Here is a 14415-nt window from a genome sequence, read left to right as displayed (position 1 = left end):
CAGGCTTGTAGCAGTGATGAAATAAACTGTAGTTTCAAATCAAGTCTCTGGAGTACATCCACAGCTGGGATGGGTCATTCAGTCCTTTGTTCAAAGCTTCAGTTTGTAGCGAAGTCCCTCCAGAGCTATGAAGCAGAACTGAAGACCGGATGGAGATGAGGCAGCTGCCTTTTATAGTCTCTTCCAGGTGTAAGGATACCTCTTTGTCCTTACTGTGGAAAATTACAGCAAAATGGAGTCTGGAGTCACATGGGCAAGTCACATGTCCATGCATGACTCAGTTCTTTACAGACTCAATCCATCGGTGATCTTCCTGAAAATACCATCCTGGCCACTATGGAAGCCCTCTACACCAACATTCCACACAAAGATGGACTACAAGCTGTCAGAAACACTATCCCCGATAATGTAACGGCAAACCTATTGGCTGAACTTTGTGACTTTGTCCTCACCCATAACTATTTCACATTTGGGGACAATGTATACCTTCAAATCAGCGGCACTGCTATGGATATCCGCATGGCCCCACAGTATGCCAACATTTTTATGGCTGACTTAGAACAACGCTTCCTCAGCTCTCGTCCCCTAATGCCCCTACTCTACTTGCGCTATATTGATGACATCTTCATCATCTGGACCCATGGAAAAGAAGCCCTTGAGGAATTCCACCATGATTTCAACAATTTCCATCCCACTATCAACCTAAGCCTGGACCAGTCCACACAAGAGATCCACTTCCTGGACACTATGGTGCTAATAAGCGATGGTCACATAAACACCACCCTATACCGGAAACCTACTGACTGCTATTCCTACCTACATGCCTCCAGCTTTCACCCAGACCACACCACACGGTCCATTGTCTACAGCCAAGCTCTACGGTACAACCGCATTTGCTCCAACCCCTCAGACAGAGACAAACACCTACAAGATCTCTATCAAGCATTCTTACAACTACAATATCCACCTGCTGAAGTGAAGAAACAGATTGACAGAGCCAGAAGAGTACCCAGAAGTCACCTACTACAGGACAGGCCCAACAAAGAAAATAACAGAACACCACTAGCCGTCACCTTCAGCCCCCAACTAAAACCTCTCCAACACATCATCAAGGATCTACAACCTATCCTGAAGGATGACCCAACACTCTCACAAATCTTGGGAGACAGGCCAGTCCTTTCCTACAGACAGCCCCCCAACCTGAAGCAAATACTCACTAGCAACTACATACCACACAACAGAACCACTAACCCAGGAACCTATCCTTGCAACAAAGCCCGTTGCCAACTGTGTCCACATATCTATTCAGGGGACACCATCACAGGGCCTAATCACATCAGCCACACTAGCAGAGGCTCGTTCACCTGCACATCTACCAATGTGATATATGCCATCATGTGCAAGCAATGCCCCTCTGCCATGTACATTGGTCAAACTGGACAGTCTCTACGTAAAAGAATAAATGGACATAAATCAGATGTCAAGAATTATAACATTCATAAACCAGTCGGAGAACACTTCAGTCTCTCTGGTCACGCGATTACAGACATGAAAGTTGTGATATTACAACAGAAAAACTTCAAAACCAGACTCCAGCGAGAGACTGCTGAATTGGAATTCATTTGCAAATTGGATACAATTAACTTAGGTTACCTTGCATAATGACTTAGCCACTCCCAGTCTCTATTCAAGCCTATTTCCCCTTGTTTTTTCCTCCCCCCTCCCCCGACTGTTCCTCAGACGTTCTTGTTAAACCCTGGATTTGTGCTGGAAATGGCCCACCTTGATTATCATACACATTGTAAGGAGAGTGATCACTTTAGATAAGCTATTACCAGCAGGAGAGTGGGGTGGGGGGAGAGAAAACCTTTTGACGTGATAAACACCCATTTTTTCATGGTCTGTGTGTATAAAACATCCTCACTGCATTTTCCACTTTATGTATCCGATGAAGTGAGCTGTAGCTCACGAAAGCTTATGCTCAGATAAACTGGTTAGTCTCTAAGGTGCCACAAGTACTCCTTTTCTTTCTTTACAGGTGGCAGCCATGGCCCACATGCTACCTTGCAGGTTCCCAGGATGACTTCTTATGTGGATTGGAGTTTTCCAAGATCCATTGTCAGTTAAGTGTTTCTTGACTGGGCACTTAATTTGCACATTCCTTTCTCAAGAAGCTGACCAATTGCTTTACTAAAGCTACTTCAGAATCAAAACACATTGATTTACAAGTACATAGCAAATATTTATTACTTCAACTACAAAAATTATGCATGCATACATACAGATAACATAATCATAACCAGCAAATCATAACCTCTCCTTAGACCCCTTACACGACAACCTTTATACAATATTTGCTGCAAATATATAACACTGGTTGCAACAGTGATCTGTACAGTTACAGATTATGTCAATAACGTCACAAGCTGTTTTTAGAAATCTCATCTTGGTACCTTCTTTGTGTTTTGTCAAATCTGCTGTGAAAGTGTTCTTAAAATAAACAGCATGTGCTGAATCGTCATCCGAGACCACTATAACATGAAATATATGGCAGAATGCAGGTAAAATAGAGCTGGAGACATAAAATTCTCCCCCAAGGAGTTGAGTCACAAGTGTAATTAACATATTTTTTTTTAACGAGCGTCATCAGCATGGAAGCATGTCTTCTGGAATGGTGGCCGAAGCGTGAAGGGGCATACGAATGTTTAGCATATCTGGCACGTAAATACCTTGCAATGCTGGCTACAAAAGTCCCATGCGAACGCCTGTTCTCACTTTCTGGTGACATTTTAAATAAGAAGTGGGCAGCACTATCTCCCGTAAATGTAAACAAACTTGTTTGCCTTAGCGATTGGCTGCATGAGAAGTAGGACTGAGTGGACTTGTAGGCTCTAAAGTTTTGCCTTGTTTTGTTTTTGAGTGCAGTTATGTAACAAAAAAACCCCGACATTTGTAAGTTGCAATTTCACGGTAAAGAGATTGCACTACACTACTTGTGGGAGGTGAACTAAAAAATACTGCTATTTTTACAATGCAAATATCTGTAATCAAAAATAATATAAAGTGAGCAGTGTACACTTTGTATTCGGTGTTGTAATTGAAATCAATATATTTGAAAATGTAGAAAAACATCCAAAATTTTATAACAAATTTTAATTGGTATTCTGTTGTTCAACAGTGCGATTAATTGGGATTATTTTTTTTATCACAATTAATTTTTTTAAGTTAATTGTGTGAGTTAACTGTTTTTAATTGACAGCCCTAGTTGTGACAGTAACAGATATCTTAGACCAGGATGAGCAAGACTGGTCATACTGCTTCACCTAACAGATGCCACAGTGGCAAATCACACATGACAGGAGTCAAAGTGGCCACTCTCTGTTTCCTGAGAGGAAATGATTAAAGGAGAAAAAGGCTTTATAAAGGCTTAGATGGGAATAAAAGGGATTTTGGAAATGACAGTATGTGAAATCCTGAGAAGAAAATGCTATATTTATGCAACAATACTTAAATCTAGAGTATTTTGTTAATTTGTCTTGTTCTGATTTGGGGGATATCCCATTTTGGTGCCTTTGCAGATGTCTGTGAACTTGCCTTTCTGTCAGAAAAGATGAAACAACCTGAAAATGAGGCTATTATAGCAAATCTGTTGATATGCATGTGTGAAACTCCATAGACAGAGTTGAGGGTCTCGTTTAAAGGACTCCTACAATAATCACGCAGATGGTCATTAAGGGAACCATAGGGGATAAGCACTCCTTTATACTGACCTGGACTAGCAAAGGAGCCAGCTCCTGTCAAACTGTCAGAGGTTCCTTCCTGTTGCAAAGCAGCTGCATAAAGTGGGGTGGGATTAACCCTACCCAGGCTCACCTAATTCATGAAAGGGTATGTCTACACTGCACCTGGGAGCAAGCCTCCCAGCCCAAGTAGACAGACTTGCATTAGCCTCAGCTCAAGGTAGTTTGCTAAAAATAGCACTGTGGATCTTGCAGCTGCAGTAAATATACAAGATAGCTCAGATCCAGAGGGATGGCTGGATTTGAGAGCCTGAGTTGCTTTCTGAGCCACAATGTCCACACTGCTGTTTTCAGCACACTAACTCAAACCCTAACCCTAACCTGCAGTGTAGACATAGCCCTAATGCAGTCCAGTGCACGACTTCAGACATGGGCTTGTCTACACTAGAATCATGTTAAACACGTGTTAACTCATGCTATGTTAAACATGACGTGGCACTTTGGACTGCACATCAGCTGTTAGCTGGTCATGGTTAACCCGATGCTCTGTCTAGATTAGGAAAATAAGTGATGTTTTAAAATACACTGGGAAACAAGTTTTGTTCAATGTATTTTTGAACATCACTTGGTATATAGTGTAGATCGCCTTTTATGCCTTAAAAAACAAGTTAGTTGGTCTCTGTCAACCATGAGGAAAAAGTTAGAAACAATGTATTTACAAAAAAAAAAAAAAGAAAAGGAGTACTTGTGGCACCTTAGAGACTAACCAGTTTATTTGAGCATGAGCTTTCGTGAGCTACAGCTCACTTCATCGGATGCATAGCATATTGTGGAAACTGCAGAAGACATTATATACACACAGAGACCATGAAACAAAACTTCCTCCCACCCCACTGTCCTGCTCGTACAGTGGGGTGGGAGGAAGTTTTGTTTCATGGTCTCTGTGTGTATATAATGTCTTCTGCAGTTTCCACAATATGCTATGCATCCGATGAAGTGAGCTGTAGCTCACGAAAGCTCATGCTCAAATAAACTGGTTAGTCTCTAAGGTGCCACAAGTACTCCTTTTCTTTTTTCTTTTTACGAATACAGACTAACACGGCTGTTACTCTGAAACAATGTATTTACAGAGCTCCTGAAATACTGGAAAGGTCTTCCAGTTTGCATCAGAAGCAATCTCTCTGCCTGGTAATGTGTTTGTGTTTCAGAGGTTAATGTGCCAATAGGAAATATGTTCCAAGGATTCTAATCTACCATCCCTTTTCAGAGTCTCTAGGTTTACGCAGTAAAGTCTTCCGGAAGATTGAGGAACTGAGGATCAAGGTGGATTCTGTTTCTCTTGGTATTCCTGATGAATTCTTATGTCCTATAACTAGGGAGCTTATGAAGGAGCCTGTCATTGCAGCAGGTATGTCTATGAGCTACTTCAAGTTTATTAAAGCAAATTGTTCAGGTGTAAAGAATACTGGGGAACTATTAATCAATATATATCTTAAAGAATGATAAGTACATGCATTCTGAATTCCTAGTATCCTTAAGTGTATTCAAATTCCATCAAGGTAAAAAATAAATTTGTTTCTGCTCTTCTGAATATTTGGCTTGTGAAATCATGCTTCTGGTATTAAGATACAGAAAATTTTGTAAAGGGCCTCTTATTTTGTGCCTATGCAAATTGTTTAATTACAAGACTAATTACGCAGTTGTTTTGCACAAGTGCAGGAAATGTGCACATACAAAAGCAAACCCCTTTAAAAACCTGGCACTGTATGTCTGTCAGTAAAAATAGAGATGATATATGAAATGTGTTATGTCACCTAAAAAGCTTGGATGGAACTAGAACCACAAATCCCACTGCAATTCAAATAGATCCTGGATTTATCAGATGTGCTGCATCTGTTAGTAAACGTTTATGGGATTAGGCCCTAAGTACCCAGATGGGGAAGAGCTCATACATCTGTTGCCTTTGCAACTGTAACTCAGCCATAATGATAGTCTTTTATTTCCAAAATCACATGCTGTTTTTTCCACAGGACTTCTGTCTCATACAGTGCACAGGATAGACCTGCTGTGGGGATGAGTCAGGGTTGTGTACAGAAATTAATTCTTGTCTGTAGCACAACTTCTTCATTTGTTGCAGAGTTGGAAGGTATGTAGTGAATAAGATGGGACTACAGGAAGACAAAGGATAGTATCATGGTTAAAACAGTTGAGTCCTGCCCTGGGTAACTGGTTCTATCCCTAGCTTTGCCACAGAGTTCCTGTGTGATGCTAGGCAAATCACTTAAACCAAACTTTTCACTGATTGTGTGCGCCTCATTTCATGTGTGCCTGACTTGAGACCCTGGTTCTGATTTGCAGAAGCATTGAGCACTTATAGCTGCAACTGAAGTCAACGGAAACTATGCTTTGACTGTATAAAGTGCCTGTATAATGTTCTGAAAAATCAGGTCCTAGGTGTGTCAAATTAGGCACCCAAAATTAGTGGATTCTTTTGACCTTAATGTCTCTCTGCCTCAATCCTCAGCTATAAAATGGATAACACCCCTTCATCTTATAGGGTGTTGTGAAAATAAATTAATTATTTGTGCGGCACTCAGATATTGCAGTGATGAGTGCAAGAAAAAAGTCCATGAGGAAATTAATTTTGTCTCCACAACAGGACTTGATTAGTGGGCAGTAAATAAGACCTAGGGTTACACATGGAACAATGAAGATTAAAAAAAAAAACTGGATAGCTGCTCATTAAATGAGCACTCTCCATCCTATGCATTAAATGAGGCAGAGATCCTGTGGAAAAATAATATGTGATCATGGAATTAAAAGCTGTATCAGAATGCATATGCACGGGGGCCGAGTTAAGGTTACAGGTGCAATCTCAATTCTGGCATTTCCGAACTTTTGAGTGCTTGGTTCTGCAATCTTAGTTTTCTTTTAACATAGTTTTTATGTGTAAATTATATATATAAAACCCAATCCAACTTTTGTGCACCTCATGCATCACAAGAGTGATGGGTATGCAGGTGACTTTAAGGGGGGACTCGATCACTGTCTATAAGTACCTACATGGGGGAACAAATATTTGAAGAGCTCTTTAGTATAGCCAACAAAGATACAATACAACCCAGTGGCTGGAAGTTGAGGCTAGACAAAATCAGACTGAAAATAAGACCATTTTTTTAACAATTAGGTTAACTAGACATTGGAACAGTTTACCAAGAGTCATGGTGGATTCTCCATCACTGGCAATTTTTAAATCAAGATTGGATGTTTTCTCTAAAAGATATTCTATAGGAATTGTTTTGGAGAAGTTCTATGGCCTGCATTAAATAGGAGGTCAGACTACATGAGCGTAGTGGTCACTTCTGGCCTTGGACTGTGTGAATCTGTGAAAGTCTCCTGAGCTCTTACTGATTGTGGGGTGCTGGTCCAGTGCCCAGCATAGTGTAGAACTTCTTGAAGGCTGATTTATATTATGTAAGCTGCTGGTAAGACAGCTGCAGATGGTTGAAGTGTAGGGATGCCTTGCTACTCCCAAGGCACTGAGGAACAAGGAGAGAGTGGCACTCCTAGAGGGTGCCACATCACCACAGTATTTCCCTACATAGAGGGAGTTGGGGTGAATGTAAACTTGATTTGCCTCACCAGAGCATTGCAAACAACTGTGGTGGATTTGAGGATGTGGTGCTTTTTTTTTTTTTTTTTTTTTGGTAGCTCTTGTGGATACCATGAGATTTTTTACACTCTTTGGAAGTAGTCACTGTTTGTTTGATCTATGTTCATGTTATTGTGTCTCTTGACGTTTTTATATAGAAAAAAACCAAAACCAATGATTTTCAATGAAAGTTGACAGAAAAATATATTGTGCAGATCAAGCAGTGGAACACCAAACTAGGAAATGCTGAACAGAAATAATACTTTAGTTCATTTCAAAAAACACTAGATGGACTTTTTTTATTTTAATGGGTTTGCCATATATTACTTCTGTTGCATGATAAAACATTTTGCTTTTACTGACTTTAAGAATTTAAAAGTCCCTGCTCCTTTTAGTGCTGTAGTACAATGAGGAACGTGTTAGAATTATCATGATTTTTATTTTGGTAATGCCCAAGACTAGATGCTTTATGGAAAAGACAGTGTTTGCCTCAGAGAGCTTAGAAACTAATAATAACTATGCATTTTGTTTTGAAGAGACAGTATCTCTTATCTCATAAATATCTCATAAATTTGTTTTGAAGAGACAGTATCAAAATAATTATATACCTGTGGGTAAAATGTTCTAAAGTGTTTAAGTTACTTAGGAGCCTACTGAAAATTTTACCCCACACTTTTTTTATATTGTTAAAAATGGGAGAGAACTTTCAAAAATGTGTATAATTTATGCTAGTTGTTACTCTGTGCATTTCACTGAGATTGAAAATGAAACAAGCCTGATCTGTTTGTAGTCAGTTTTCAGGTTCTAGTTTTTATGATGTCTTTTAGTTCTGTTCTGTTTGTATTTCCTGTGCTGGAGGGGAATGTTTAAATTAAGAAAAGTGTGTTAATAAATAAAAATAATAATAATATTTGTTAAGATAAATTAAGATTTGGACTAAACCAAATTGACAATGTTAATTTAAGAGATTTAAAATATTATTAAATCTGATGTTTGTATTTCACAAAATCTATCTTGTTATGGTAAAATGGTGGGTTTTTAAAATAATGATAATCGCTTTTATGCAGTCTGGTAAAGCACGGCTCTTACTTCCTATTCTGCTTTAGTTTAGTCAGAAGTTCACTTGTAACTGATGCACTGAAATAATTATATTTTGTGGGATGCATCAATTCTGTTACAGTTGATGTGTGATTAATATTTCAGAACCCCTTTATAGTTTCTCTCTCTGATCTCAGAATCAATAACCTAGAGTATGCTAAATATAAATATTTTGCTGCATTTCTAACTTTCTTAGAGGTAGATTGTAAACAAAATTAGTTGCAAATGCTTATTGAGGCTCAGCATAATGCCTTATATTTTCTCTAAAATGTTTTATTGTCAGTGTTTACTTTTGGGGAAAATGTGTTTGACTTAAATATAGCTAACCAACTGCATTTGCAGTAAACTGTCAATGCATACATGCATTTTTAAAAGGAGCTGAGTGAGCAGTGTTGTTAAAATGCAGATTGTCAATTGCAGTTTACTGGCTAGTCATGTCATTGTTTCAGTGCTTCTTATTTATACGTGAAAGGCTGTGGGCACAGGGGACTTTGCCTAGCAGCTCTGATGATTCCTTTGACAGCTTTGTGATGAACTTTGCAAAACAATTTTAAAGCCTGTATTGAAATGTAATTAGTGATAGAATAGATCTGCTGATAATCCCTCCTTTCTTCACTTATCAAATGCTCAATGGGACGTATTTGTTCACCAATAGAAAATATTGTTAATTCTTCCACAGAATCACTTTGTTTTATTATAATATTTTTAATTCCATGGAAAGATGATTGCTTTAAAAAAATTCTTGAGAGAAATACTAAGAATAAAATGAATGCTATCATAACTTGGTTTCACGTAACATTTTATTTCAGAGTTTCTCACATTGACATTTCATGTATGTATTAATTCTACACAGCATTTTAGACTAGGTGAAAAGTTTAAAAACAATAGTACTAATTTTGCTAGCAAGCAAAATGATCAATGATTTAACTGTAGCTCAATCACAGAGAGTGAATTCAGACCAGTAATAGTCAGTGATAACAATGCTTAGCAGTTGCTTTGCTACCAATGAGAAGATTATGATTATCTCTGCTTCTGTAGTTCCTATTATGTGGGAGAAGGAGGGAAAGTCAAGATTAAAATTTAAAAACTGCAATTGAGAGAAGCTTTCTATCTTGGATGGCTAACTACATTTTGTTGCATCCCTGCTGGGAACAATTTCTAGTCTGTCTGTAACTATTTACATGTTGGGAATTTAGCTATCCAGGACGAATATGCTATTTCTATAGGGGATGCCTTGTGTATAGTAAAACCTAATAAAATCACTAATCGAGGGACAGATAAGATGTGACAGGTTTGACGGGGGTAGCCGTGTTAGTCTGTATCAGCAAAAACAACGAGGAGTCCTTGTGGCACCTTAGAGACTAACAAATTTATTTGGGCATAAGCTTCCGTGGGCTATAACCCACGAAGACAGCCTTTCATAAAGGAGGAGGCTGAGAACATTTATTTGAAAGGTTGAAGGGAATCCAGTAAAAGCATTTTACAAACACGTTTTTGTAAAATACTTGGAATACAGATACTCAATAAAAGCAATTTTTTGATGCATAAATGGTCACTGGTAGCTAAATATTGATCTGTCTGGGGATAATCCCTAGACAGAGGTGACATAAAAGTATAGGGTGAAATCCTGGCCCCATTGAAGTGAGTGGGAGTTTTGCCATTGACTTCAATGGGCCAGAATTTCACACACAATGTTTATTATATTTAATTTCTATCTTGTGTTTTAGAATAAAAACTTAAATCAATACACAGAGAACAGTCTCCCCTCCACAGATGGTGTATTGTACTTGATGGGTGTAATCTGTGAATTTATGAATAACGCAATTGCAGTCCCTTCCATGACTACTTAGACCAGCGAAGGATTTAGGAAGCATGTGTGTGCTTATATTAGACTGTATTTAGTTAGACCTTGTCTACAATAGTAGGGTTCTGTTGATAAAATTATGCTAGATATACTAGAAAAACTGTCTCGCATAGATGCAATAATATCAGAATAAAAATGATTTTTACTGGTTCCCTCCAAATAGCATAAGCTATACCAGTATAAGCATTTATACTGATATAACTTTGTATATGCTAGGGCTTTTACCAGCATAGCCATGTCAGTAAAAATTCACACCGCAATCAGTCTAACTATGTCGGTAAAACTTTTACATGTAGACCAGGCCTTAGTTCAAGATGTCAGTGTCCTGTAGCCTCAAGAAAGAATTCTCTTTATATTCATCACAACTAATCCAGGTCTATGCTAGAAATTTTTCTATTTTGGTAAATCAGTCAGGGGTGTGATGTAGTGTGATTTGTGACGGACACAGCTGTGCCAACAAAAGCCTCTACTGTAGACTGTGCTTTTGCCAGTATAACTTATTTCCTATGTGGGGGTGGGGGAATGGGGACACAGGTGACTCGAATAAGCAAAAGCGCAGTTTTGTTAGTATAAGCTGCATCCACACTAGGAGTACTTTGCCCTGATAGTATGCCCGTAAAGCTTTACCAGAAAGGCCTTCCAGATACAGACCAGGCCCAAATCCTGTCTGTTTTTCTGTATCACATGGGATACTACCTTAGGCACTGAAGTCTAAAGTGTTTCATCTGATCTCAGCAGCCCTTGAATTATTTTGAGGCAGCCTTTGATCACATTGGGGCTACCATGAGATTCTCTCTTAAGACGGGGTTCATTTAATACACATGGGCTTTAATACTGGCATCAGTGAACTGGCTTTGCTGTAACAGTGGCATTTTGTTAAATTTGCAAGAATTTTTTTTATAACTGCACTCGAGCTTCTGATAGGCTTAAATTAATTATAGAAAACAATATTAAAATACTTAGTGTCTAACTACAGTTGACATCATTTAAAAAGTAATCTGCTGCAGTTATATTTGGTGTTGATCTACCAATACAGTAGGACATGACAGAATTTCTGGTGGTGTACTTTGTTCACTGTAGTTAAAAATCTAAATTGGAATACTTATTTATTTTCATGAAAAAACTGCACTTTTGCTGCAGAAATAAAGGTTCAGATGATAATATAGAACCTTACATCCATTCTGTACAGAACATGGAGTGTCGTGAATAAAAAGATCTTTTGATTTCTATGGGGTCCCATATTATCTGGCAAGTCCCATCCCATGTGCTCTGGCAAGTCACTTAACCGCTGTGTCTCAGTTTTCCCATCTGGAAATAATCCTTCCCTGAATTCCAGGAGGTATTGTTGAAGCTTAATCTTTAGTATCTAACGTACATTAAGAGCCTTGGATGGACATTCCTATGTTACTGCAATTTTAACATTTTAATTGTATTTTTCTCTTTATAGATGGCTATTCCTATGAAAAAGAGGTAATGGAGAACTGGATCAGCACAAAGAGACGGTCTAGTCCCATGACAAATCTCCCTCTCCAATCTCTTATACTTACACCAAATAGGACTCTGAAAATGGCCATCAATCGTTGGCTAGACACTCAGCAGAAATATAATGAAACAACTTAGTCTTGAATACACCAATTGTTCTGTTAAATTAATTGCAATGAAATTGTAGGTAGTGGCAGGAAATAATTATCAGAAATCTTAAAACACTAGAAAGGAAAAAGGTAAGCTTTTGTCCATGATGTCTTTAGTCTGTAACTCACAGAGAGTCCCTTAAATGCAGAACTTTAAACCAAAAAAAAAAAAAAAAAATTATTTTGGTGCCTAATAAATAATTAAAATTTCTTTTTAATATTTGAGCTTTAATTACAATATTTTTGTATAAGAAAGTTCAAATGCTAATTGAAAATATGTAGGCTTGGCAGAATTTGATTTTTATTCTTTTATAATTTCATTGGATAATTGTGCTTATTTTTAAGGGTTTTTTTTTTCAGTTTTTATCAGTTTAAATTTTCACAGTTGCAGGGAATTATTTAATGACATTTGGTGTTGAGATTCAAAAAGTTAAAGCTTTATAACTGTTAAAAAACAAATTGTCAACATCACATGTCAAAGTATTCAAAGTGAATATCCTTAAATCAAAATCTAATACATTCTCAAGCACCATTTTTCTTAGTTTGCCTATCTGTAAATTTCGATTATCAATGGAAATATTTTCATTTTTGTGTGTACGATGAAATTGATGTTTGCAGACATTTATTGATTTTTAAAAAAATCTCATCCTTCCAAGCCTAAATATATGCATGCTTGAAAAAATAAAGTTGTCTGTTAGAAGTAGCAATACTGTAATGTCTATTTTTGAGTGTGTCTCAAAATATCTGGTATATTTAACTACTGCAAACAAAATAAGAGTGTTAAGGTTGCAAAGTCAACCACCCAAAAGTTAGGAATTGCCAATATTAAGGCTGCCTGTGAAACCTTTATTCAGCCCCTTTGTGCATATGTGCATGATATAGTCTTAAATTACATGATTACATACTATTTTTGACTCATTCAGTGAGTGCATCCCCATTTGTTTCTACCCATCAGAGGAGTGAGGTCCTGGAACAGCCTTCCAATACGAGTTGTGAGGGCAGACAATTTAATTAGTTTTTAAAAAGAGCTGGGCAATTTATGAGTAGGATTGTGTGATGTGGTTGCTTGTAATAGGGCAAGGGGAGCAGCTCAACAGCCATGTGTTTCATTTCTAGTTTGTCTTGTGTTCCTAAAGTTCATGCTTCAGGGTTTCAGCTGGTCACCTGCTGGGGTCAGGAAGGGATTCCTTCCCTGTCCCCATCCCCCTATGCATTCTCAGGTGTTTTTGTCTTCTTCCCCTGGAGCATTAGGGATCACATGGCTGGAGATGGGATATGGAGCAGGACGGGCCAGGGCTCTGAGGTTACACCAACATTCTCTTAGGTGCTTGGCTGTTTGGTTCTTGCCCACATGCTCAGTGGGTATTTGATCATCCTATGTGGCGCCAGGGAGGAATTTTTCCCCAGGTCACATTGACAGGACCGTGGCGGGGTTTTGCCTTCATCTGCAGTTTGTGGGTGGGGATCACTTGCCAGGATTATCTGGGTATATCTCACTTAATCATTTCCCTGCCATTGCAGGGACCTCAAGCACTGGTGCACCTTGGTCCTTCTTATTTGCTGCCTGTGGCACATGATAGTCTATTCTCCTGTGGGTCTCCTTTACTTCGGTTTCATTTCCATTGCTGGGTTTAGTGTATGGGGACTGAGGGGTATTGGGGGCCACTGATAAACAGGTCAAACTAGATGATCTTGTGATCCTTCATGGCCTTAAACTTTACGTTCTGTGTATGCTCCTGCAGGACTGGGGGTGGTGCCTACCTTCTCCCCACCTTTGGGCTGTGCTTTGAGATACTGAGATCCTAGAGAACTATTGTCCTTCTGTGACCATTTCCAGGATCATGAAAAAAATCTACTCCTTCAAAAACCCTTCAAAGATTTGAAAACCCAGTTCTACTTTTAAAAGGCATGTTTTTATTACATGTATAAGGGATCATCCTCCGAGCAGCCTTTGGTCCAGCAGAGTAGAGGAAAGAATGACAAGAAGAGAGGCAAGGGAGCTGCGCTCCTGTGTGTTTCCTTCTTGCACTGCTCTGAACCCTCCCATATACACCTACGCTTCCCTGCCCCCACTGCTCCCAGGGCCGTCCTTACCCATACGCAAAGTACGCAGCTGCGTAGAGCACCAGGAAATTTCCTGGTGCCCTGTGCAGCTGTGTGCTGCTTCAGCCCCTGCCCCACCTCTTCCCCATGGCCCCCCCCCACTCTGCCCCAGCTCCACCTCTTCCCTCCCCTGCTCTGCCCCAGCCCTGCCCCGCCCCCACTCCTCTGAGGACTGCAGCAGGGTCTGGCCTGCACTCACTGACGGCGGGAAGTGCAGCGGCCCAGCCCCAGCTGCACCGCCGGTGAGTGCTGGGGGGTGGTTCCCCCTACCCCCCAAGCCAGCCCCCCCCATGGAGGCCTCCCTCCCCGAGGCGGGGGGCTGCATAA

At 39.3% G+C, this 14415-nt stretch overlaps 1 protein-coding gene across 1 annotated transcript in view; it reads left to right on the top strand.

Moving 5' to 3' along the window:
• Positions 1-12694, top strand: part of WDSUB1 (WD repeat, sterile alpha motif and U-box domain containing 1) — a 68053-nt gene extending 55359 nt beyond the window's left edge. The window contains exons 10-11 of the mRNA XM_074967414.1: positions 5008-5148; positions 11802-12694. Coding sequence (XP_074823515.1) covers positions 5008-5148; positions 11802-11974 — 314 coding nt within the window. The 3' untranslated portion in view covers positions 11975-12694. The remainder of the gene's footprint in view (positions 1-5007; positions 5149-11801) is intronic.
• The last annotated feature ends 1721 nt before the right edge of the window (positions 12695-14415 follow it).

This window comes from Natator depressus, chromosome 11, assembly GCF_965152275.1.
Source record: "Natator depressus isolate rNatDep1 chromosome 11, rNatDep2.hap1, whole genome shotgun sequence".
NCBI lineage: Eukaryota > Metazoa > Chordata > Testudines > Cheloniidae > Natator > Natator depressus.
Note: the sequence above shows the minus strand (reverse complement) of the source record. Positions and strands in the feature narration are given on the sequence as shown.